The following is a 26,127-nucleotide window of genomic DNA, read 5'->3' as shown; positions in this document are numbered from 1 at the left end:
ATAGAGTGGTATAGTTTCCTTTCTACCTACGGGGACAAGGGTTTTGCAACTTCATCCCTACATTAGAATGTACGGTGATATTGTTCCCATGAATCTTCATACTTATCAAAGTATCTGCTTTAAACACGCGGTATTTAGCCAGTATCATAATTATTGTAAGAGAACAGCTTGCCTACCACATACCGCACACCGAACCTGAGGATATAAGTCTCCTTGGTGGTGCCCATATACACATAAAAATTGCTCGTTGCCGAACGAGAAAAGCTGACCGAAAGACCTCTATGTAATCTGGTAGCCTTAGCATCTTTGAGCTGAAAGAACATAATCCAGAAGCACAAAATATGCACTTCATTGGATTGAGGAAAAGAAGTAAGGCGTGATAAGAGATTAATCGTCTACTTCAAATTTCCATGCGAAAATAAAAATATTTGTATAAAATTTAATCAAAATCCTATTTAGTAACACGTAGCCGAAAAAGCAAATTAAGACAAATACTACTATAATTTTCGTATGAAAAATAATAAATTTAACATTGATCTAAATTTTTGACCACAAAGTTAATGCTTTAAATATAAATAATAAACATACATCTTTTACAGTCCTTTAATATCTACTGGCTTTGAAGTTATTTAGATAACTTTTAGATAGAGACTAGACGTAGAAACAATTCGTTTAGAGTTTAGACTATCATTAATCCTACTGCTCCGAAACTACTCGGATGGGTTAAGAGTTTAGATTAACGAACTTTGATTTTGTCTAGTTTGCGATTGTAGCAACGAAGTCGAAGACCTTCTATATATTAAAAAATAGGTAACCATAAGTAATTCGCTGTTTTTGGGGCATCGAAATAAGAGCAAGAATAATAGAGGAAAATGAAGAATGATTTGCATACCCCAGCACGCATACATAGTGTGAACATAATAATTACTGTTGTATGCGTATTGTATTACGTATAAAGTAGCGAACCCATTTTAAGGGGGGTTCAAATTATTAAGCAAACTGCTTTCACACAAAGGTTTCCCCTTAAGATTAGCATGTCTACACGGCCGCAGCCGTACATAACACCATCCATTTTAACTTGCAAGACCCATTAAATTACCGCGTAACCTGAAACTCATCCCTAAACTGGACCTTGTTCTAAGGAGATAACACCGAGGAGAAAGCTGCGTCGGAATAAAAAGGTGGGAAATCGCGGTCTCTCTCGCACACGTATACGAAAAGAAAATGCTGTATTTCGCAGTATGGCGAATCTTCTTCCCTCGTCTTGTCTCGTGGAATGTTACTCGGAGTAGCGGCAGGTTAACCGCCGAGGGAAGCGGTTACGGTTTCAATAAATAACACCCGAAGAAAATTTCGGAATCACGGAGCGGCCCATATTAGCTCACTAAGAAGAATGGCCTACATCGAGAACTGGCTCGGTTTCGCCCGAAAGAGGGGTGGGCAGAAAAAACATTTTCACGCGAAATAGAGCGCGAAGTTCGTGTCGAGGGAGCGATGTGAGCCTCAGTTTCAGACATCTGCGAAGTGAAAAATAGCGATAAATAAACGCCTGATTAAGGAAAACTGCGATGAAAATAATTACATGTTCATATAAAAATATATATCGTCTTCTCAAGACGGTATATGTACAACCGTCCATGCCCTCAGTAGCTGCAAGACTTGTTGCTATCTAACTTCTATTTTTATAAATTTATTTTTTGTATATTTTTTTAAAATATCACTAAATCTCTAAACTTTATTGTCAAATAAAACATGTAAATAGGGGCTAGATTTCTTAATGTCTATACGCTCTGTAGCTGCAAGACGTGCTGTAATCTAGCTCCTGTATATCATAATTGGAGACGAGGAACAAGAATCCCAACCGTTCATGCGCTCTGTAGCTGCAAGACGTGGTGGGATATTTATTTATTGTACAGCGCCCTTGAGGTGATTTTCACAAAAAGGGCGCTATATAAATTATCCAAATATATAAATATATATTGCACATACTCAAAGCACCAATTACGAAGTAGATATCTCTCATGAATTTCCTCCCGAAGCTCTCGTGCCTAACTATAAATATCGCGAATTCTAGAGTAAATATTAATCCAAACATCTTATACGATTAAGAAAAGAGATTGTTGGCGCCCACATTCGTTTGAACTACTGAAAATAGGTGCTGAAAGCCAACGTTTACATATACAACGCCAATAAGAAATATAGATTTACTCAAACATCCAACCCCCTTTCGATGTTTAGAAAGATACATTATGTCAACCAAACAAGAAGATCAATTAAAGCAATGTTACGTATTAAGCGTTGGAATCAACGGGGAACAATTTTGATACCCCACAGCCCTAAAATAATAGCACTTGGGAACATTTTGGGTGGCGTAACAAGTTTCCCACCTTTCAGCGAGTAAACGCCGTGATATCTCTTCCTCTATACTTGTACATAGTGGGCTTTAACGCCAAGTGTGAAGTGGTAATGTGTAGCTACACTCCAGTATCCCTACGTACGCGTACGTACGAGAACAAGCTCACCTTTCCATCGCCAGGAAAGGGAGAACACAGCTAATTTCATTTAGAACATTACAAGTATCTATCTCTCAGCACAATACAGAAGTACAATTTATTATTTATTTATTTATTAACGGACATTTTCCATGTATACAATTTATAAGGTTTAAATATTACAATAAAAGAATAGTTTAAAATATAAAAAAAAAGAAAAGAAGCATTGACAAACATAAGGGACATCGAGAAGAGATCTGGACTATTTATTTAGTGCTCGTTTAAATCATTGTGTAATTTCGTTGTCGTAGAGACATTAAGAATTGGTGTAGAACCATTAAACTCGTTATTATGTACTGTAATTATCGATTGTTTAATATTCGTTAAACTCATATTAGGAAACAATTAAATGAAAAAAATACGAAAAATGACGATCTAATTATTAATGTATTAAATCTAAATGTCCAAAAGTCAAATTTAAACTAGTAATTTTCTCATTCAAAATGAGCGCAAATGTGTGCGAACTTATCATTTAAGAAATATGTTAAACAACTTCAACTTTCAAACGATAAGAAATATAGCACCTTTTATTCTCAAATTAAATTTATCAAACACTTTGACGAAAGAGTAAAAACGAAATTGCGAGATTTAATTTACAAAGAGTTTCATATTTAGAGAAATAACAAAGTATTTCACTGCCGTTATTTGAAATCAGGATATCAAATGAATGTTAAGAATTTTATTACTCGGTAGAGTATGTTTTAAGTACGCAACTTAGTAATACGATGGCATTTCAAAAACTGAAATTTATATCATTGTTCAAATAAAAAAAAAAATTATGAGCGTAATCTGAATTTTCATTAACATACTAAATATTTAGTATGTTTGCATTAAGAGAAGTTTCTTCTACTCAGAAAATAGGTAAGATACTGGAGGCAAATTAATAAGATTATGTTGAAGCAGATTACATTTTTAACAACTTATACGCCGACAGAAAATCACAATTTAAATAGTGATATTGAGAAAAATAAATTAATGTTGACTATACTGACACATATATTTTTAGTGAAATAGGTACGGATAATATGCATCCCTTAAGTAGATAAGAAAAGTCGAGGATGTTTGATCTAATTTCGTAGCCAATTACGAAGTTCAAGCACGAGGCCTTTAAAATTCCCTCTATCTTGCAGAAGCGAAAGTAATCTTGAGTGTCACTCACTTGCTGAATCCTTTGAAGACCGTGGCGTATGACCCCTCCCCGAGTTGCTCCAACTTGATGTAAGCCTCCGACTTTCCGAACGGCGAATCTCCCTGCGAACAGAAACACGGGATAATCAGATTCGAGGTATTTCATCAATAATTCAAGAGAAACAAAAATCCCGCGGAGTATTTTATCGAACTCAGCGTTCGATCGCGGCCCATATAGCAGAGGCCGCACCTGGACGTTTCCCGAAAGTGAATCGTTGCATATTTATACTCTGAATAAAAATTTCTCCCTGACAACGAGTTATGCAGCGAGAGTTATATGGAATTGCACATTGCGTACACACAAATTCAAGTCTCACTTCCACTAAATTCCTTCACAAATAAACTACACATACAATTGAACGTAGTTATGCAGAAAGCAGCCAGCCATAGAAAAGTGAAACCGAGATATTTGCACTTTTGTGAAAATAGTGAACTATCAAATCTACACAACAGGTGAAATGTTTTTGACTTTGACAAATGATAAACAATGAATACATTAGTATTTTTTCGTATTACAAAAAAAAATCCAAATATGTATTTGACCAGTTTAAATGATTTTTAAAGGAACGTAATATTTTCTAGTGCCGTGAGTGTTTTCTGCAAATTGAGAAATGCCGTTTTTGTGATAGACCTTTTTTCAGAAGGTGATTATAACCGTTTTTTGTACGAAAGCAGTCTGGCTGTTTTTAGCAGAACATAGAATTGACCTTACTGCATCCGATAACACCAAAATCGCATTTTTCCAAATTGTGGACTGGCTGCTTTCTGCATAACTATGTTCAATTAGATTAACAGCATTTGTAACATTTCGAAATGCGACAGAGTCTGAATAACATAACACTGCACATCAACAGCCAAAATGACATAATTCAAAATTGCATTTGAGGTTCAAGCTTACCAAAAAAACAAATCAGACGCAACTTTTCAGTGTCACTCATACAATTACATCAATTATAAATATTTATTTATTTATATTTTTTGCTTACAAACTATAATTAATAATAAAAATAATGTGACCTCACTGGGGTTTCCCGTGCCGAGGACACTTAACAAATATTCAAACAGTTTTAAAAACATGGTATTTATGTACATCTATATTATTTATATTACAAAACACACAATGAAAATAACAAAAACCTAACATAAGCTATGCACTTGTGGAGCAGTTGATTCAATATTGGTATGGGCGAATGAGATAATCCATTTTACTTCTACCTAGCTCCACTACCCATTTTTTTATAGCCTTTTTAAACATTTTCTCGTTACTAATTGCATTAATCTTACGGTTGTAATGAACAGAAGAAACATAATTTTATTAAAGTATTGTTGATGGTAATTATGGTAAAAAGTAAAATTCATTACTTAAAAAATGTCTGTACTTATAAATCATATAGTAAAATATGCGTTATTTATCTGATATTCAGTTGTACGAGTCAATCGTTATACGAGAAATAAAAGATATGTATAGTCAATTTTGAAAACCAAATTCTATGTTCACATAATGAGATTCTGACGCAGCGCATAATATGAGTTTGTTATTGCGCAATAAAATAATCAAAACACAATTTTCGTAATCGAATTGTGTTTCTGGCAGTTAAATTCGAATGTCAAATTTAAATTAAATTAAAACAAGGTTATTTCTAAAGCGTTCATTTGTGTGAATAGTGTTGCGTACAATAATACAGTATATCGTGGGTGAGAGGGTAACTGACTTTCCAATTACCCGCATTTGTACACGAAGGGTTGCGGCGCGGGTGTTAACTTTAGTGGCAAACTTTAGGAACATGAAAGGCGTTAAGAGTTAAGGCCGAGAAGGCTTTCTCGACTGCTTAAACAATGCCTCGGTGGCAACTGTTAAAGTTATTTCTAAATTCCTGTACCCACCCTATTTTTGAATTCAGCCCAAGCGGACTCGGACGATATTGATTCGTCGTAAGTTGTTTGTGAATGTTCATGAATCATTGGTGATTAAATTTCCAAGAAACTCTAGTAATTATGGCCATTTAATCCGTGAGCAAACCGCAACCTTTGCTCACTAACCGAGGGAATACGATAACAGAAACGTGATTCATAATCGGACTACAAAATAATACAATAACTTGTGAAACCAAGAAACGTGGCAGACGAATTGTGAATTTATAGAAACGTTACATGATCAAAAAAATTCTTACTATTACAAACACAAAACAATACTAATTTTGTTATCGATTAAATTTTGTATTTAATGAAAAACAAACTATATAAAAAGCAAGCTTATTGAGAAGTTATGCGCTACAATTTTTTTAACGGATTTGAAATCTTAAAATTATCATAATTTAAACAAAAGTCAATTATTTTAAAATAACAGTAGTGCACAAAATTCCATCATGTATCTGTCATAATAATATAACATAATATCTGTCAAGCCTATTTCAATTTATTGATTTCATCTTTCTATAAAATGAATCGCTTTATTACGAATATTAAAATAATGCGAAATTTATGTCGCCGTATAATGCCTGGAGTCGTTTCCTGGAAGGGTCGTGAAATATTTGTTTACAAGATGGTTTTCATCATCAGTGGCGCTACAGCCCGCTGTGGGCCCTGGCCTCCTCCAGAATTTGTCTCCATTTGTCCCAGCACCCCGCGGCTCTTTAATGTCACTTTCCACAAGATGGTTTTACACTGCAATATTTGATTGTACCTGGACTGGTATCTGATGCGCAAGACTAATCACCTTATCTTCCTGTAACAGACAATCGAGATACGCTGATATCGGTTGTGGATAAAGGTTTGATGATATTATGTACCAACGTAGTAATTTTTAGCAAGTTTTATCATATTCGATAAAAATAAACAATAGAAAGCGCTTTTAAAGTAAAACTTATGTAACGTTTTGCAGATAGGAACGCATGGACCCGTCTGTAATATTCAATGCTACAGCCATTTGAGTATAACCGTGTGGTCCGAGGTCCAGTAAAGGGCACCAAGTTCGTTGGCAATTAATACTAATCTTTAGGGGTGATATCTCGCGTGTCGCTTGGACACGGCACACGGAGAGGGAGGATTAGAAGAGAATTGGCGCCGGGAGGGAAACCCTATGACGACATAATACGTGAAACGTGAACTCCACTCGGAAGGGTACGACTCGTACCTAATGTGTCATTATAAATATTCAAAGAAAATAAAGAATAACGCTATAAAAACTTCACCACCACCAGTCACCAGGTATCGCCTATGAGGCAACATCAAATAATGTGAAAGCACGCCTGTTGTTAAATACGAATTTAAAAAAATTGTGGAGATGTGGAAATCAGATTAGGCAGAGTGGTGATGTTACACAGCGTGTAAAGTGATCACTTAATACAGGCAATGACAGCCGCCTCTGTTGAGATATCGGTCTCAAAGTACCAAAAAATAATGACTGTTGTAAAAAAATATATCCTACTACTACTACGCCACATACGTCTATCCTGGTATACATTCCTAGCTTCTTCCACAATCATACATCTTGTGCCCTTCGGTCCTGCCTGCTTTTGACATGGCCAGACTTAAGATTCTGGTTTATCTGATCACGCCTCGTCTTCCTCGGTTGTCCTCGTCCCACGTTACCGAATATACCATTCTTTCGTCATCCATTCGTTCAATAGGAACAAACCATCACAGAGACCCTTTCTTAATCTTACCAACTATAGCTGACTCAGATTTACATTCTTGCCTGATTTCATCATTCGTAACCTTGTCATATGTTTATTTCTCACACATTCTTGAGATCGCATTTCGACCGCGTTCACTCGGCTTTCATCCTTCCTCTGCCAGTACCATGTTTCACTCCATACACAAGTGTTGGGACAACAACTCCGTTGTGCACTGCCAGTTTACCTTTCATTAACATATTTTCCGTCTATCCCTTAAAAGTGCATAGGGCACTGCATTGGTACACGAAATGCAGCGTACAATTTTATGTATTTTATTACACCTATATATCATTGAGTTAAAAAACTATATTATTTGACTATTTAAATATTAAAAAAATATTGCATTGGTTAGGAAAAGGCAAAATGGTTGGTTTTACCCTCAGTCTTCTAAATTAATAAATATGAGAGGGTAAAAGATACAATTTTGTTTGTCGGTATAGTTGTTAACCTGTATTTTCTATGCAAAAATTGGTATGTTTGTACAAAATTAATAATAAATAAATTTAAGTTATAACATTGTTAATCTAACCATAAATAATGTATCATTTTGTTTACGAGTTGACAATGTTCATACATATTTTTAAGATGAGTGTAACCGAAATATATTTTTTTATTCAATATGTAACCAAAACTACCGAATTTTTTTTTCTTTAAAAGGTGACATGTACATATATTTCATGTCTTAAGTAACAACACCGCTCAAGTTAATTTTGTTATTTTCACAGGACGGCGATTAAAACGGCTTACTTTATTGAATTGAAGAAGAATTAGACTTTAAAATAGGCGACAGTTTATGTATAAACATTTCATTTTAATACAATTTAAGGCGTAATTAAGTTGAACTTTTGAATAAAGTAAGCAGTTCTTTCATCGCCCCGCAAAAAAAAACAATAATGACTTCCACAGAGTTGTAACTCAAGGGACAACATTAAAAAAGATTGATTGATTTATTTTTGCTTCATGTCCATTTAAGACAGAGGTCCCATGAATCAGGAGTATAGACTTTATAAAATAATCAGTTTTAACCACAGTTGAATTTTATTACATTTATATGATATGACCAAATCATTTAAGGTACGCAAGCTTAATAAATTATTTTTATTGGTAAACGGCACAAAAAGCGCCCTTCGGGGGGAATAAAATCAGCCCGACGAGACAAACGAGGGTAAAGTTAGAATGTAATTGACAATGGCGGCATTCTGAATTGATTGGAAATATCAAATATGAAACGGGCAATAAATAACATTTTGATAATAATCCTGACGGAAAGTATTTTCAATGACGAGAAAATGCGACGTAGATTGCGATACTTTAAATTATTGGATTAAAAATATAAAATGAAGACAAAAACATTTGAATATGCATACTTTATAAATATTTTAAAATATCTACATTTTTCTCCTAGCAGTGATATGTAATATTTTTCCTAAATCAATACATTAGCTCTATGATTATAAAATATTAAATGCGCATGAAGCGTAAAATTGATCATTATACCATATTGCAATTTACGAACGAGATACGCCTCGTTTTGTGTGCCAATACAGTTCCCTATGGTTCAATGGGTGTAAAAAAGGTTAGAGTTTAAAAATTAATAGACAATTTCGAGAAAAGATTCGGTTTGAATTTTACATAAATTAATATTTTAGCTGCTTTATATCGTAAGAAAACAAATTATGTAAAAATTAAGAATAAGGACGTTTAAAGATGGAATGTTTTAAGTTCCAAGGGTTACAGTGTGTAAAGAAAATTTACACGTTCCTTTCTCACAAAATAACTTATTTGATGAGATATCTTTAAAGATGATTTAAATATAATATTCAAATAATAAATACATTTAAACCATAATTGGCTGAAAACTGCTCAAAAAACGTTTCTCTGAAAATGTGATATTTTTTGCGACAAAAAGAGAATGTAAACTAACTTTCTGAATGACAGCAGATCGACGTTATCAGCTGAACACTGATCGAGTAAGCGTGGGATTTTTCTAAGAATTAAATGGAATATAAAAATGTAATCGTGTTGAGGCTTAAAACTTCAGAACATTGCCAGTCAGATTTTTTTTCAACAAAATGTTAATTTAAGATTAAACTGATTTTCATATTTGTATGATTTTATCAAATACCATCTGAGAAATGCTGAGATGCTCTAATGTATAATTTTAAAAAACAGTTATTTAAGGTAAATTCTGCATTCCTATAAAAAAAATTAGAGCTGATGTCATCGAAAGGGTTATGAAAATCTCATCGATGACAATATTCTTATAGAATGCACTAAAATTGCACGCAAAATTTAATGTTAAAACTTTGTCTTTAAATCCATACCTCATAACTATGTTTTGATGATATTAAAAAAAAAGGTTTTTTTGCTTTTTAATTTTTAAAGGGTTTAACGATGTCAATGTATTTGTTTAAATTATTTTAAAGATTTTCATTCCATAATTAAATCTCAATCTGTTATTTAGAAGAAAAAAAAACTAAATAATTTCTTCTATCAACAAATAGCCTGAAACTAACACCTTTATAAAAAAATAATTTGTACACATTTAAGTAAACGTTGTAGGCACACAAATATAAATAAGATGATTGTAAAATGTTTATTTTTGTTTCTTAAATCAGTTATAAGTTCCATAGATAATATTTTCCTGAAATAAACCTTTTTCATAATCCTACTCAACGTTCTTGTTTTGTGACCCTAAGCTCCGAATTAATCGCATTTAGTCGAATGTTCGTCCATATGAGCTATTTGTTTCTTAACTTCTTCGTAAGTGAGGGAGAGTTAGTCTTTTTTTCTGAAAGAAGAAGGGGGAGTAGTGGAGGAAGGGTAGAGATTGCCACATCCATCTCTCATATAACACGCTTACCCTCCCCCGCAGCGGGTTGATGAATGATTCCATGTCCCCGTTAGATGGGAACATAGCCGTGATTGATAAATATCGATAAATTCACTACTTTAGGAGTACATTACTAATGCACGATTAAACGTTAAACCTCAGATTCATGGAGAGAATAAGACGACATTGAAATAATAATATTTTCAGATTAATTAATAAAACTTTTTTTAGGGTTAGAACCAAGTAATAAATATTATTCCGTGTAAAGCCTAAAGAACAAGATTATTTAAACAAGAAAATAAAATAGAAATATGAGTATCTTCGATAGTTTCTCGAATTAAGGTACCTAAGGGAAAAGTAAATTCTCAACTGAATATTTTTTTATTGAGTTGACTCTCCGTCACTTTTCCATTATCAACACTGAATGATGCTTAGGGCATTGCATCAATACACCAATCGCATTCAAATTAATACTGAGCAAATTTATCGAAATAATAACAAAATGTTTTAAAACACTTGTTTTTTTTATATTCGGCACCGCGACAAAACACATAAAGGTGCTACAAATATGTAGTAGAGCTTCTTTTGGCGTTCGAAGAGCAATATAAAAGTGACGAAAACGCGCTAAGAATATTAATTGGAATATCCGCAGCTCTATGAAAAGGAATCGACAAGATTTTATTCTTGAATTCTTCTTTTATACTGCGCATAAAAGAATATTCAATAGTGACATAATTCTCGTTATGTAAATAAAGCACCGTGTAAGTAAAAAGTGCCCCAAATGGCGATAAACGACAAACGAGTATCTCCAGTGTGACACGATGACACATGGTATCGGAAATGAGGTTATCAGAGAGAAAGATTACGGCTGTATAGAGCGACTTCCGGAAGCGCTGTAGCAGGAAATACGATTTATCGGCCTCACAGCGGCGAAGACCGGAAAACTCCTAAAACGCACAAAGAAACTGCGTTTCGGGGAAAGACGTTTGATGTGAATTCAAAACGAGTATAAAGACATCTTGGGAGAAAGAAAATACGAGAAATATTGTAGGCAAGTTATGAATATTGGTTTCTATATAAGAAAATAAACATTTCAAACTCTTTCATAAAATCTCCGCAAAAATCAATGTTTTAAATAACACACGTGATGCACTAGTAATAAATTATAATGTCGAATAGTGGTTCAGTTACATGCAGAAAATCTTTATTTGATTGATCAAATATTAAAATCCCATTTCCTTAAGAAATGGAATTTGAAAAGCCGAAACCCCGTTTTTCTCTTAAGAATCTGAAACTAATTATATGAATTTGATTATTTTCATAAGTGTGTTTGTTTGATTTGGATATATATTAATAATGTATCATCAGTAAACAGATACCGTAAAATCCAAAATAAATGAAATCGTAACAAAAATTAGGAAGTTATCGAGAGATTTTGCCTTTGTGAAAAAAATGCGACTGAACTACTGATTTTCTCATAAAAGAAAATCCAAAACACATTATTTATATTGAATACAAAGGCTTTTTACATTCAACGTGTATTAGTTTGGGTTAGTGGTTGTTGTTGTTAATAGTACAGACGATATGTAGGTGTCAAGTTTTAATCCGATCAATGTCAGGACAAAGCGATGCTCAGGCAACCTCTCATAAATATATAAACATACGTAAATTAATTTAAGTACTTAATTCATTTAGAACTAAGATCAAAGGCGAACATTTCGACGATAACTGTAATGAAAGACAGGGGACCTCACTCATAAACTTGGTATAAAGTTACGCCTAGGCATAGTGGTAGAATACGGATGGGAATATCATCCTTATAACAGTTGTTCAATGAGGATGGCATCCCCATCCTCAAATAACTACTATGCCCAGGCGTAACTTTATGTTTTTTATGATTATTTTAGTTTTTTTATTGTTTATTATGTTAATGATAATTATTAGGTTAATTGGATTAATTACGTTTTTTTTATTATTATTATGTTAACTTTGTTAAATAGCTAATCTTAGGCATGTTTTACATTTTGTAAAATGTTTCCCTCGGCACGGGACACAGTGGGGGAACATTATTCTGAATAAAAAACAGAATACAAACAATGTGAAAGTATAAATAAATAAGGCCCAGGTTGCTACCACAAGAAGTTTTTTTTACAAGATAAACAAACGGATTTTTAAAAAAAAGAACACATTTTTTGGTATCTTAAGCTAGGGACACAAATTAAATTAATTTTTTTTTTTTACTGTCCCGATTTAGCACGGATTTTATTTTTAGCAAGTCGAAAAATGAATATGAAAATAGTATTGTAGGTATTTATTGTAACTAGCCATAATCAAAATTAATGATTGTAACTGATTTTATTGATGGGTTCTTATATTTATTAGTGTCAAATTATTATTTTCTTTAATAGTAATGTTATTCGTGAGTGAAAAGGTCAACAATTCCACTGTATGAAAAAGAATATAAAAATGGTTCGAACTCATAGAAAATTAGTAGGACAGTCTGTCAAAACAAATGTGACACAGACCCCCACGGGGCGAAAGGTGAGTCCACAAACAAATGTGGGTTATTTATAAGACCTGAAATAGATAGTGATGGGAACACTAGATTCTGATATTCGAATAATGTGATCATATTAACCGTTCAAGTATTGGAAAGATTATTATCATCACCATCATTATTATTATATACAGTAAAACTCCAATTATCCGCGCCAGATGTTATCCGGATATGCAGAAATCCGGATTATTGGATTAACCAATAATTTGAGGAAACGTTTTGAAAAAAAACTCAAAGTTTAGTCTAAGATCACATTTTTATTGCTTTTGAAAGAATACAGCGAATCGGAATCACATTAAAAATTTACTCGAACATGTCCAGCAAAGCGCTCGGCGCCATTTTTTATTTGTTATCATAACATCTCCTTTATTTTTTACTTCCTGATAACCATCAGGTTTTTTAATTTTTTTTTTATTACGCACACATTTTTTTTAAAGGAATAACCCGCTAAGCCTCTATTTTGAGACTTGTCAGCAGGTGGGATAGAGGATTTGGAAGGAGTTAATGAAAAATACACCATATTCATATTATGCAGACTTCGATTCGAAATATTCATTAAGACTTCGATTATTTCATTTATTATTTGAAACAATGTAGTAAATAATTTCTCTACTAGCAAATGTAATGCATATTTCTCATCATCATCATCACCGAATGGTGCATAGGGCACTGCATTGGCACACCAATAGCGGCGTATCCAGTTACATGAAGGTAAGATGATCAGCCTGCTTCAGGTACCAGTCCAGGGATTATGAAATATTTTTAGTGTAAAAACACCCTTTTTAAATAACCATGTCGGCAATCGAACTCGAGGCCTCTCGCATGGTAGGAAAACGCGCTGACCATTACACCACGATGCCGACTTTCTATTTACAATAAACTCGTGCACTACAGTATTTTTAATACCATGCTATAATATGTGCCCGGTACATGCATATTTATATTTATACGTTTTGCACGTGCTTGGGTGTTATCTCCGAACTCGGGCAACCGACACGACACTGCGGAGTACAGAGTAGACATAGACTGCTACAAATAATGCCGACCCCACCGCAAATTCACCCGATGGACTGTGATAGATAATTCGCAACACTCATAGCCTTTTTCCAAACCGACTTTTAGATATTTTTGGTGACCCGAACAAAAGCTTCTTTCAATACCAAAACGGAACAATAATACCTGTTTGTTTCTAACATAATGTCGATATTCCAATGTGTGATACGTTCTAAGAATCCAAGTAGTCGTGTGCTGATATTAAATTTCTCGGTGGTTTCACCTGTCTGACGATGTCGTTTACAATGAAGAGCGATGCTGGTTAGTAAAAAATAAATGGTCAAAGCTGAAACCACGCGTTTTATTTATTACTTCTAATAAAATGCATACGAATATAAAAGAATTAAAAAAAAATATGTACATCAATAACAATAACAAAAAAGAACACTATAGGAAATAGTCCTCAAAATAAGACATACGATTATTACGGAATTGACGTTAGGTATATATTACTTAACTGAATTCATTTATATAGCACCTGATACATTTTACCTTCCAATTTTTACAAACAATATGGCACATTTTAACCCTCTTGGAAGTATGTTAAGACTCTATAACAAAATAGAAAAAAAAGTTAACATTGACATTTATCATGATAGAGCAAATGATTATAAAAAAATATTACTATGTGTCTTAAATCAAATGTCTAATCCTTATTTTGTGTATGTAAATTAATTTTAGTCTATTTTATTACATCTTCATAAGTATGGTCCCCTCGGTATAATGTATATATTAATCAAATTGAAAACATTCAAAAGAAATTTATAAGGAGCTTGGAATATCGTTTTGGCAACATTGAAAATGATTACGGCGCATCTTTGATCAATTTTAATATAGAATCACTACAAAAAAGGCGCCTTACGTGTGATTTAATTTTTCTTTTCAAAATTCTCAATAATATAGTTGATTCGCCGGATCTTTTACAAAATATTGGTTTCCGTTGTCCTCTTCGCTAAACTAGATTAAATTCCCTTTTTTATGTACCAACTTGTAAAAACAGTTATACTTCGAATTCATTCATTAGACGTACCTATAGAAAATATAATGGACTCAGTATTGATGTAGACATTTTTAACTGCACGTTGCATTTGTACAGAAAATTTCTTCATGGGGTCGATTATTTGGGATAGTTGCTGAATGTGCATCTTGAGTGGTTTATGCTATGTATATGTGCCGCATGTAATGTATATGTTTGTGTATGTTTTGTATGTGCGTTCGTGTGTGTGCGTGGATGGCTCGGAGTGTACATTCGGTATTTTTATTTATTACCTCCATGGAAAACGCAAATGTCAACAATTATTCTTTTCTCACTTGAAATTGTTTTTTTTTTTTTTTTGTCACATTTAATGTTTATATCTTTTGCATAATTTATAAACTTAATTGGTCTTTTTATGTTAAAAAATTGTTGTTTTTAATACTTATTATGTATGACTGTATGTTTTCTGAATAAAATAAAATAAAATAAAAATCTCATATGTTGTTATTTTCTCTTTTCTTTTCTTAAAAAAAAAAATGTAGTTTCTTATGTTTAACTCAATTTTATTTCTTTAACTCAATCTTTATTCTTATCTTTCACTAAACTTAATCTAAATTAAATTGATTTTACATACTTATTTTTTTATAACTTATGAAAGATGGTGAAGTTCTATAATTGAGGATATATATAAAGAATGTTAGTAATGCTTACTTAAAAATGTATGTATTTTATGTATCCTTGTTGAACTTCCAAATAATAATTTTTAAATTAAAAAATTATCCTTATGTATTTTACTTGTAAAAAAAAAACAATAAAAATGATACGTGATATAAATAAAAATCTATAACGAGTTTTCAAGTTACAAACAAACAGTTTCCTCCTTTCCCCGTAGGGGTAGGCAGAGAGGATAGAACGACACATCACTCTGTCTTTGCATACAAACCTTGCTTCCTCTACATTCATACATCTTGCACGCGCGCCGATTATTCTGACTTTTGAGATATCCATTTACAAGTATTTGTTGGATTTGGTCATGCCATCGTCGTTTTAGTTCGTTTTTGTCCAACGGACCATTTATAACGAAATTGAGTTAAGTGTCCAGAAGTTCTGAAAAAGCCTTTATTTATAAAATTTAAAAAATATATTTTTTAAATTGTTTAAGGTGTTTTTTAGCGAATTTTGTCTAAAGTTGTGGTCATTATTGATGCCTATTTCGTAAAAAAATATTTATGCCTCTATTTCTGCAGATTTGTGTTTTGTTCTGTTGGATAAAAACGAACTGAAACGACGATGTCTGATCTTGTTTTCTGCATCCATCAACATTCGCATCTTTAACCTTTTTAGCCCTTCTTTCGCCGTCAATTCGCTCGACATGTCTTAACCATGTTATTATTTTGTCGATAATGTTTGTCTCAACCTTAGAGTAATAATGCGTAACCTAGAGAGGAGCCCAAACGTAGAAAAACCATTCTATGACTATTGGGTATTAAGTTAGCTACAGTTCGCAGCGAAACAATGGGCCGTACTCAGGTCGAGAATTGCCAAATGAATATTAATTTGCATTGTAATTACTTTTGAATATGTACCTGTGTATTTATCATTGCAGGGTAATTCCAATATATTTTTCTTTAATTCGCCTGTATTTATTTTATAAAACTGAAAATACATGTTTGTGTTTATTTTTTTATTTATTTATTCATTTTATTCACAATACATTTATGTTATATTTATTGAGACATAAATCCCAACTCCATTGAACCAAAGTTCTGTGTTGAGTTTGTTTGTTTGTCCGTCACATCTCCGAAACGGCGAGTCGTAGGACCTGAAATTTGGACACTTCATTTAAGATGCGATTTCAAGGTTAACGTTGCTATTTACGAGAAAAATTTAAATCAAACTCTACTCGATAAAAACTCAAACTTTATATAGATGTCTAGTGCGGCCCTGATATATTGCCCATAATCAACTGTCATTATCAACAGTAAACACACTTTAATTCACAAATATATCCCCTAAATTGAGAAAAAATAGTATCTGAAGTAAATATGTTGATATAAGGAAAGTTTTTAAGCAACATAATACACGTGTCGGGACAATAAATGCCAAAAATCAATGTAAATCATGGGTAAATATCCGGAATCAATGACCTGTGAAAACTGACTCCTTTAACACCTTTGACGCTCCTACTGCTGCAACCAAACATACTGCAATTCACCATAGTCGATTTTTATTTATTATAACGTAAATATCCAAGTTATTTACAAACAAAGCCAAGCACAGCTACATAAGCATCCGATCGAACCGTTATGTTTATGTTGTCAAATAAAACAAAATGGCCACCAATTGGTTGCTAACCAACAAACCAACGTCGCTTGCGTTCTATGAAACATAGGGAAAGGGCTTCTCTCTAGGTTACCCATTATTACTTTGAGGTCTCAACCTTAGATAATGCACCGATCTGGATATTTGTGCACTTATAATAATAATATTTGGCTGATTTATTTAGCGCTATTTTTTTGAAAAATCACCTCAAGGGCGCTCAACAATTCTATACGTTAAAGTTACATATCATATTTTCTGATTTCGTAGATTTTGATTTAGTGATTTCTGATTTAGTGATTAACTACACAGTTTTACCACACATTCGCCTGAGGGGTCGCATTTTAACCACAAAATATAATATTTCTAAACCAATAATCAGAAATGGGCTACAGTGGTGAGATAAAATACATATGTAAATAATGTGAACAAAATCAAACACTAAAAGTGTACAGCGAATACTAGTTCTAGGAGTCTGCATTAGTCTCGTTAAATTTGACATATTTAATAACCATCGACGAATACACGAATTCGCAAAAAAGGGACAAGGGTACGGATGTAGGTTAGTAGCAAAGGGGAAAATCATTCTTTTGATGTTCGAAAAAAGTCAGAATAATATAACACAATTGAAATATTGAAAACGTGGAAAAAAACACTCAAAACAAATTGAACTCGGGTTCCCTTGAGGTTGGAGGAACGAGACATTCGGATATTGGTTTTCAAACATCGGAGGACAACAAACCCCCCGGGTTTTTTGCGTTTTTAGAATGCATCGAAAAAAAATTATCCGGTATTATTCGCTATCGCTATTTATCCATTAATCTTAATGGCGAGTACAAGATTGCAGATAAAAATACATAATTTAAAACGGGGCTACTTTAGTGAAAAATTGCAAAATACATTTTAAATTCCATTTTTTTTATACTTGAAAATAAAATTTGAACTATTATCCAAGCGCTTAAATGCATAAAATTTTGAACAAGTTTTTTTTAAAGGGTAAAAAACATTTTTGACGCTTCAAATAAGTATTTGATTGGTTTTTACTTTTTTGTAAATAGTGTATTGTTATTGTAGTAAATACAAATAAATAACAATATTTTACGTTTGTAAAAATGCTTATGGGCAAGGCCGGATTACACCCCCTAGGAAGTTATTGAGATTGAAATTTATATTCTTGATTAAACTAACTGGTATAAACAGAAATATAAAAATTATAAGTATTTCCACGCGTTATAATTCAGACATTAATCTCGCCCACACCAACGAATATAAAAGTTGATGAAATGTGGATGTTTAAACATAGGCATAATATAATGGTGAATGTTACGCAGTGTGTAAAGTGTTTAAAGTGGCCACTTGAACCAATCAATGACAGATCATAAGCCCTGTAAATGCCTAGATTTCCATGTTCCCTGCTCAAAAATGTATTCCCTCTATGTTGTTGCAATAAAAATACAAGTTCAATAACCTAAGCCATTTTCGACGTTTTACATACATGTTATGGTAATGAGTCTACAAAAATCGAATAAAGTAAATTTATTTGTATTTTTTAAAATTGATATTTTTAAATAATTATATAGCACAGCACACGGGGGATAAATAATAAACAGTAAATATTTAAAGATTGCCAAAATAATAAAAAAGCATATTTAGCTTTTTTATCAAACTATTAAGCGTGTTGTCCAGATGTTTATTAAAATTTAAGTTTATGCAATAATGTTTATTTTTAGTGTTCTTCAATAATATGCATGCTTCCACTATCCACTATGTTTTATCCCAACTCAACACAGGGCTCTTGGTATCATAGAGTTGGGGATACGTTTTTTTGTAATACGTATCTTTATATGAATAAATAAAAAAAATAAAAATGCATCTACGTCAGAACAAAATACTAAAATATATGCGTAAGGTATCAAGAAAATAATAATTATAAAAAATTAAAAACTTTAAATTTTAAGCTACATTTAAAATCGCCTTAGGATATCTCAGTACTCGGTATTGAACGAATAAATATTATAGATCCGTAGTATTAATTTGACAACAAACAGTCTTGCACCTAGATCTAATATACTATAATTATGTTGCTCTAGTATCAACTTGTGTAATCATATTATACAAGTTGATAATCATATTGGGGGTAGTTTTGCTTAGTTTGGTATCCAGGAATTCCCAAATCTAGTGATGCCTCTCGCTATCGAATATGCAAATACGTACACATAACTGCAGGCACATATATTATAACTGGTACTCTACATGGATCCGGCCTGGTAATAGAGCACAGGCGAAATTCGATGAAATCCGGAGGGGGAGGCAGTCGTATACCATCTACGTAGATATTCCTACCAATACATAGCAAATTGTATCAGAGGACAATGCCTACACATGGTAGGCAAGCTGTGGTGAGCAAGCTGTGATTTTTCTCAAGACTGGGTGTACTGTCCCGTGATTCATGTTTTTTTTACACAACAGGCGTTGAGGTCAAATTCAGTGGTGGATTACGGTACAGTACTATGCACTTTATTGGATTAAGAAAAGAGGGAAGTGAATTCTTTGCCGATTAAATTTATTGGACATGATCAATTCGCCGAAATGATTGCAAAACTTTTTAAAAGCCTTGAAATTATTTTTGTAAGCCGCCAGATCTGTACATCCGACAGGACCTATGGCAGGGCCACGGATAGCAGCGAGAAGCTCCATTCGGTAATCATAGAGAGGGGGAAAGGGACAAGACCACTGGATGTGTTCAGAAGACATGTGACAATGAGAAAAATCACAGTCTATTTTTGTGTTCTCACCGTGAATCGAACCCAGAAACTTCCGTATGTGAGTTGAGTGTCTTGACCACTACACCACGGAGGCCGCCTATGTGAATAGAAATATTATTTATTAATAAAACAAGCTGAATGCAATACATGTTTTTCCCCGTGTAGACATAAAAGAAAAACAAATGAAAAACCTTTGAAGTATCATGGACTAAAACCATTGATATATTTTTATACACTAGATGCCACACTAAGCACACGACTTGTGTTAAATTTAATGTAAACATTGATTTATACCTCAGTGAGCGTAATATCTAAGAATTGAATTTCTTTAATTATTTACAGGAATTATTTTCTTTCAAAAGTCTCATGACGCCCAGAAGATACTACTTATTTAAAGTTTTTTTTTTCTTGTAGAAGTGTAAAGCACCACAATAATCAAATAATAAATCAAAAAATAAATCAAAAAATAAATATGATTATTGATTTTGATCACCTTGGATTTAATTAGGTACGTTTGACATGTCTTAAATTTGTTTTGTTTTGTTACTGTATTTGTAACTGCATATGCGCACGCAGCTTGTTCATAAACGTACGCAAGAATGTTCCATGGTAAAAAAAACCATAGAATAAGCTTAGTATAGTTACTAAATGTTATTACCTTACCGACTTACCACTTACCGACTTTTCTATGTCTACCGGTTTCGAGACGTAGCTGTCTCTTCGTTAGGACACCAATAAAACCAACGTGCAAAACCCACTAAACACCTTCACCACGTGTAAGGGTTGCTTATTAAAATGCATGTCATGTTGGTTTTATATTTTTGTGCAACAACTACGGTGAAGGCGTACAGTGGATTTTGCATGTTGATTTAATTGGTGTCCTGACGAAGAGAAGGGTACTTCTCGAAACCGGTAGACATAGAAAAGTCGATAAGTGGTCGTACACAAATATATCATAACATTTCATAAAATGTTTCACCACAAAGTTAATGCTTTAAATATTAATAATAAGTATTCTAGGTCGCAAATATTTTTATCAGTAACATTTTTTTTTCTTATAGCGGATATAAATATTTATACTTGGTATAATTATTCGTCGGTACAAGGAAATCTAATAGGAGGCGCATTACCTTACTTAATGCCACATTTTTAAAAAGTTTATAAGAGACAATCAATTGAGGGTAGTTATGCAGAAAGCAGCCAGCTATAGAAAAGTGAAACTGAGATAATGGCACTTTTGTGAAAAGAGTGAATGAAACAGTTGGAATGTTTTTTACTTTGGCAAATGATAAATAATGCATGCATTCGTTTTTTTGTAATACAAAAAAGAATTTAACTATGTTTATGACCAGATTAAATGATTTTAATAGCAACCAGATCTAATGTTGAATGAAACCTCGTACAAACTCTGAATGTAACGGGGGGCATTCATTTTTATGACATTTTGACATAATGACATTTTCAGAAAGTGATTATTACAGTTTTTTGTATGAAAGCGGCCTGGCTGTTTTAAGCAGAACATTGAATTGACCTTCCTAAATTTGATAAAACCAATATCTGATTTTTCCAAAATTGTAGACTGGCTGCATTCTGCATAACTACGTTCAATTCAAACTATTATGTATGCCCGTACAAGTAGCAGAATAAAATAATAGTAATATCTGGAACTAAAATCCGAGGTTTTAAACCCCATTCTCCCAACTTTCATTCTACCATCACTTGATTCCCACTTTCTTGTAGTTATTTTTTCATTCTACCATCACTTGATTCTCGCTTTCTTGTAGTTATTTACAACTCGTTGAAAATGTCCCGCTAAATTTAAATAGTAAATCAAAAGACCGTGAATACAGTTTGTTAACATACAGAAAGTAAAGTACGGCTGATATTTTATAAAAATCTATACAAAGCTTGGAAGAAATAAATTACTGGTAAATTGTAGAACATCGTAAATCGTAAATGAACAACGAGATTGCACGATGATTACATGCGTGAACAGAGAAAAAATTAATAAAGAATTTACCTGCAATCGAACATAATCGGTATCATGAGTCTAATGCACTAAATCACGTGTAAAATACACAGAATTTAAAAGTATAGATCCGCTAATACGTTATGAGGGTATCATATTTCTTCAGGCACGCGAAAAGCGGCGCGTGTGAATAGAACGAATTATGCTGAACGGAAAAGCTTATGTAAGCAGTCTGAGTATCACACGGAACATTACATCCAGACAGCGATGAATGAAGATGTCCCGCCGCACCGGCATACGACTTACAACATACTAGTACGGTAATACTCTCCACTTCACGCCACAAGATCGGGAAGTTATCTGAGCAAGTGGATTCATCACACCGGCAAAGGATGCCTCGAACAATAGTCAAGTTAATGGTAGCAAATTGTCGAGTAGTAGTCGGCGGCCCGCTGCAGAACTCGGGGTGCGCAAATAATTATATTAATATTACGATCTTGGAATGGTCTGTAGTGCAATTCGATAATTAAGAGTGTCTCGAACGTGTTTAAGTGCTTTCAAAGCCAGATACTCTCTCCATGAGTGTTTACTAATGGATTATTAGAGTTGATTCCATTCCTAGTTATGTCACGATGCAAACAATTCGAATCTGACATAAGGGGCAGCCATTGTTCGTAATTGGTGACCATATTCACGTTGGTTTACCAATGTTTACGTATGTAAGTAACTTTGCGATACTTTGCGAATTTGTATCGAACCAAAATTAAAAACCGTTCAAAATAATGTTACCTATTAATGCCATGTAACGTTCAACGATGTTTTGAATTAATTACGAGTCGATTGCCAACGGAAATAACGTAAAGCTAAAATTCAAAATATTTCCAGCACATTATCTCGGATCAGAAAATTACAACGGGAGATGGAAACAATATCGTATTTTCGAATATCCAATTATAATTTATTTACAGCGAAGCTAATTATTTATATCTTGGAAACTGGCAGTAGGTACCCTGATAAAGGACGTACTCTTGTCTTACTCGAAACCTGTTAATTCGTAGAACACCAGAAATTGTGTTCTAGTCAACCTAACGGTTGTTTGCCGTAATTACGCCATTCAATATTACTTACAAATGGGGCTTCAGTAATTTATGTACCTAGTATGCGAATCGAAATAGTTTGTTTTGTTGAACATTATTGATTAAAAGCAATAAATCGAATTGGTTTTATTACCCAGATTTTAACTCAATGTTCACTCAAAAAAAAAATTCACTTGTAAATGGATACGTTAATTTAACGTAGTAAAAAAGACACCACAAAGTCCATCATATTTTGTTAAGTTATTTTTCTAATAAACAAATATTTTTCAAAAAAAAATACGTTTTGCACAATAAAAAAAAACAACATTTATAAATTAAAGTAAGTGCTTTTCTGCATCACAGTAAAGGTTTACAATGCGAATCACAAAAATAAATATTTTAAAAATGTATAAATAAAATTAATATTTGAAGCACGAACTTAGTGATTTCCCATGTTTAATATAACTAAATTAATATTTTCTGTATGCAAAATCACTCTAAATAAAGTTTATTTTAAGCCATGACAAATATGTTCTAAAACCGGTCGGCAGACTAAATTTATGTAGTGATTTTACAAAAATATTTTTTTAGTTATATAATTTAAATTCATAAATGGTAAAGAAATTCATTGCTGAACAAAACAAGGATTTACCTATACTACAAAGTATGGATACCAGGTTTTATGGTTTGAACATGCCAAATAGAATTTAAAAATCTGGCGAGGTAAATGATTTATTTAAGAGTAGAACCCATAAACTAAACCAAGAGCGACTGTAACCGATATAGTTCGGCGGTGAAAAACTTGCCTCTGAAATCCTCACTTAACCTAACACAAACGCAAAGGCTTCTGATGTTGAAGAAACGTAATGGAAGCAAAACTTTTATAATACATTCATTAGCTTTCACGGAAAAAACTTTAGAAAGAAAAATGTAAAGCGAAATGAATGCAAAATAGTAAATTAAAGGATGTTCGTACTGTTTCATAAGGCTCCATTTAAAAGAGAGTGGTTTTCATTTGAGAACAAAAATATTAGGTTGATAGAATACGAAATACGGTAAAAATTGTTTATTAAAAATTATTACAGATATTCTAAAGAAACAAATTTAAAAATAATAAATCTTTGCGGAATATTTTTAGGGATTTAGTGTATTTTCTTATCACCAGTTGATATGCACGAATCGAACAATATTGTACTAATGGTAAATTACTCGTATGATACTTCATTCTATGGTGTAAAGTAGCGCGTGCAATAAAATCCATAGAGAACTGAAATTATGGGAGATATTTTAGAAATCCATCACAAGCAACTGCAAGTTGTGGGAGCGATGAATCATGTCGGCGGTATTTCCATTTAAACTAATTTAGGCGCACCATCTTTAAAATGATTCACATGTTCCGAGGGCGGGAAGCATGATCCCAGTACGATATAATGGACCTACATAGCGAGGAATGCTCCCGCCATGGAATGCAAACAATGTCCCTTTCCTCAACTGACACGGCAGACTGACTTAACTAAACATCACAACATTACATTAAACGCATAGTTCGTCCGTACTTGCACTAGCGCACGTCGAACAATGGAAGCGTACTAATATTATGAATAATTCATAAGCATCTTCCGAGGATGTTATCTTAAATAACTCATTAGACAATGATAATATTATCTAATATTAATCTTGAATTAATGCGCGGTAAAAATATGGCTTCTCACGTTGTGTCGTTCCAAGGCGGGGGGATATAGTAGGTCGACTTATTATAATCGTGCTATTTATACACTTAAATCGAGTTCATATTTAAAGGAAAATCCGGCAAGAATAATTCATTTCAACAGACCGTCGCATAAAATAAATCCCCCGCTAATTTCCCCATCGTCTTGTTAAGGGAAGAAGAAGCCTGAATACCTTTTCCCTTTCTGCTAGTTCCACCATGCCCCCAATATCTACCCCAGTCCCGACTTCTGGAATTATCGTGAGCGATCTGAAGCCCGTTTTGTCGGCACCCGATCCGGGGTCAATTTTCCGAACGAATTCCAAATTATTTTCAGGAAACAGATCTATTTATGTTCGCAAATCACATATTTTACCGGTAATAAAAACGAGCGGTGAATAAATTTATTGAACAAAAACGTATATTAGTAATTTAGAATCATACTATTCAACACCACCAAGCGATATTGTGGAATATAGAATCATTCGCCTGCATTAAAGGTTCCTACTGTAAAACCACACGTTTTTGAGTAGGTAAGTATGTTATATAAGTAAAAATTAAGGATATAAGAGTTTAAAAATAAAAACTTTCGTAAAATTCAACTTAAACGCTAATAACACTCAAAATAAATCAACGGTTACTAGTCAAAACGATCTTAATATTACGAAGAGAATGTTGTTGGGAGCGAGTAATATTTAAAAATTATAAACAGCGAACAGGCTATGTGGATTTTATTTATCTCTATATTTTGAAGAGACAACTCGTCTTCGAGTCTTCCCCTAATCAAACAATAAATACAAATATTAAATCACTATTGCATAAGTCCGATAATCGTGTGCGACTATTCCTAAATCTGTAGTACTCAACATTAGACCTAAATTATTCAGGTGACCTCACACAAAAGCGTTTAATTTAATATTCATTGAAACATTCATGGTTTTCGCAGACTACGATTCAATATTCGCTTTGTGTGGGTTAAAATCAATAAAACAGTTCGACAACTAATATTTCAGAGGTCAATCAATTCGAGTATATTCGGTACGTTTGCATTGAAATAAACAAAACAGGTTAATTAAAGCAATAAAACTGGTAACATTAGGGAGGATTAGTAAGTGATGACGGCAATAACAATGGCGTTAAGTATTAACCCCTGCCCTAGGTACAACAATAAAGTATAGAATATAGACCGCTAAAGGGGTGGCATAATGGCTGCCGTGTATCAAGGGTCGACACGTACAGAACACCGATGGTGGAGAACCTTCCAAGAATGATGGTGAAATTTATTAAATTAATCCCTCGCTAACGGCAGCAGGTAAACAAACAAAATGATTGGATGGGATTACGCCGTGCCGTAAATAGCACTAAACGTGTTTACACAATTCAGATCTCACAAAACGTGAGATACTATTCAATGAGCTTTTTACGTTTTTTTCTTATTTAATATGACCACTGTC

General features: G+C 33.1%; 1 protein-coding gene across 1 annotated transcript in view; it reads right to left on the bottom strand.

Moving 5' to 3' along the window:
• Positions 1 to 26,127, bottom strand: part of Eip63E (cyclin dependent kinase Eip63E) — a gene marked incomplete at its 5' end in the record, with an annotated part of 126,008 nt that overhangs the window by 20,868 nt on the left and 79,013 nt on the right. Inside the window, one exon of the mRNA XM_088232944.1 lies at positions 3,712 to 3,803. Coding sequence (XP_088089070.1) covers positions 3,712 to 3,803 — 92 coding nt within the window. The remainder of the gene's footprint in view (positions 1 to 3,711; positions 3,804 to 26,127) is intronic.

This window comes from Micrasema longulum, unplaced genomic scaffold, assembly GCF_059751315.1.
Source record: "Micrasema longulum isolate JH-2025_06_02 unplaced genomic scaffold, ASM5975131v1 h1tg001040l, whole genome shotgun sequence".
NCBI classification, from domain to species: Eukaryota; Metazoa; Arthropoda; class Insecta; order Trichoptera; family Brachycentridae; genus Micrasema; species Micrasema longulum.
This window is presented reverse-complemented; position numbering and strand designations above follow the sequence as displayed.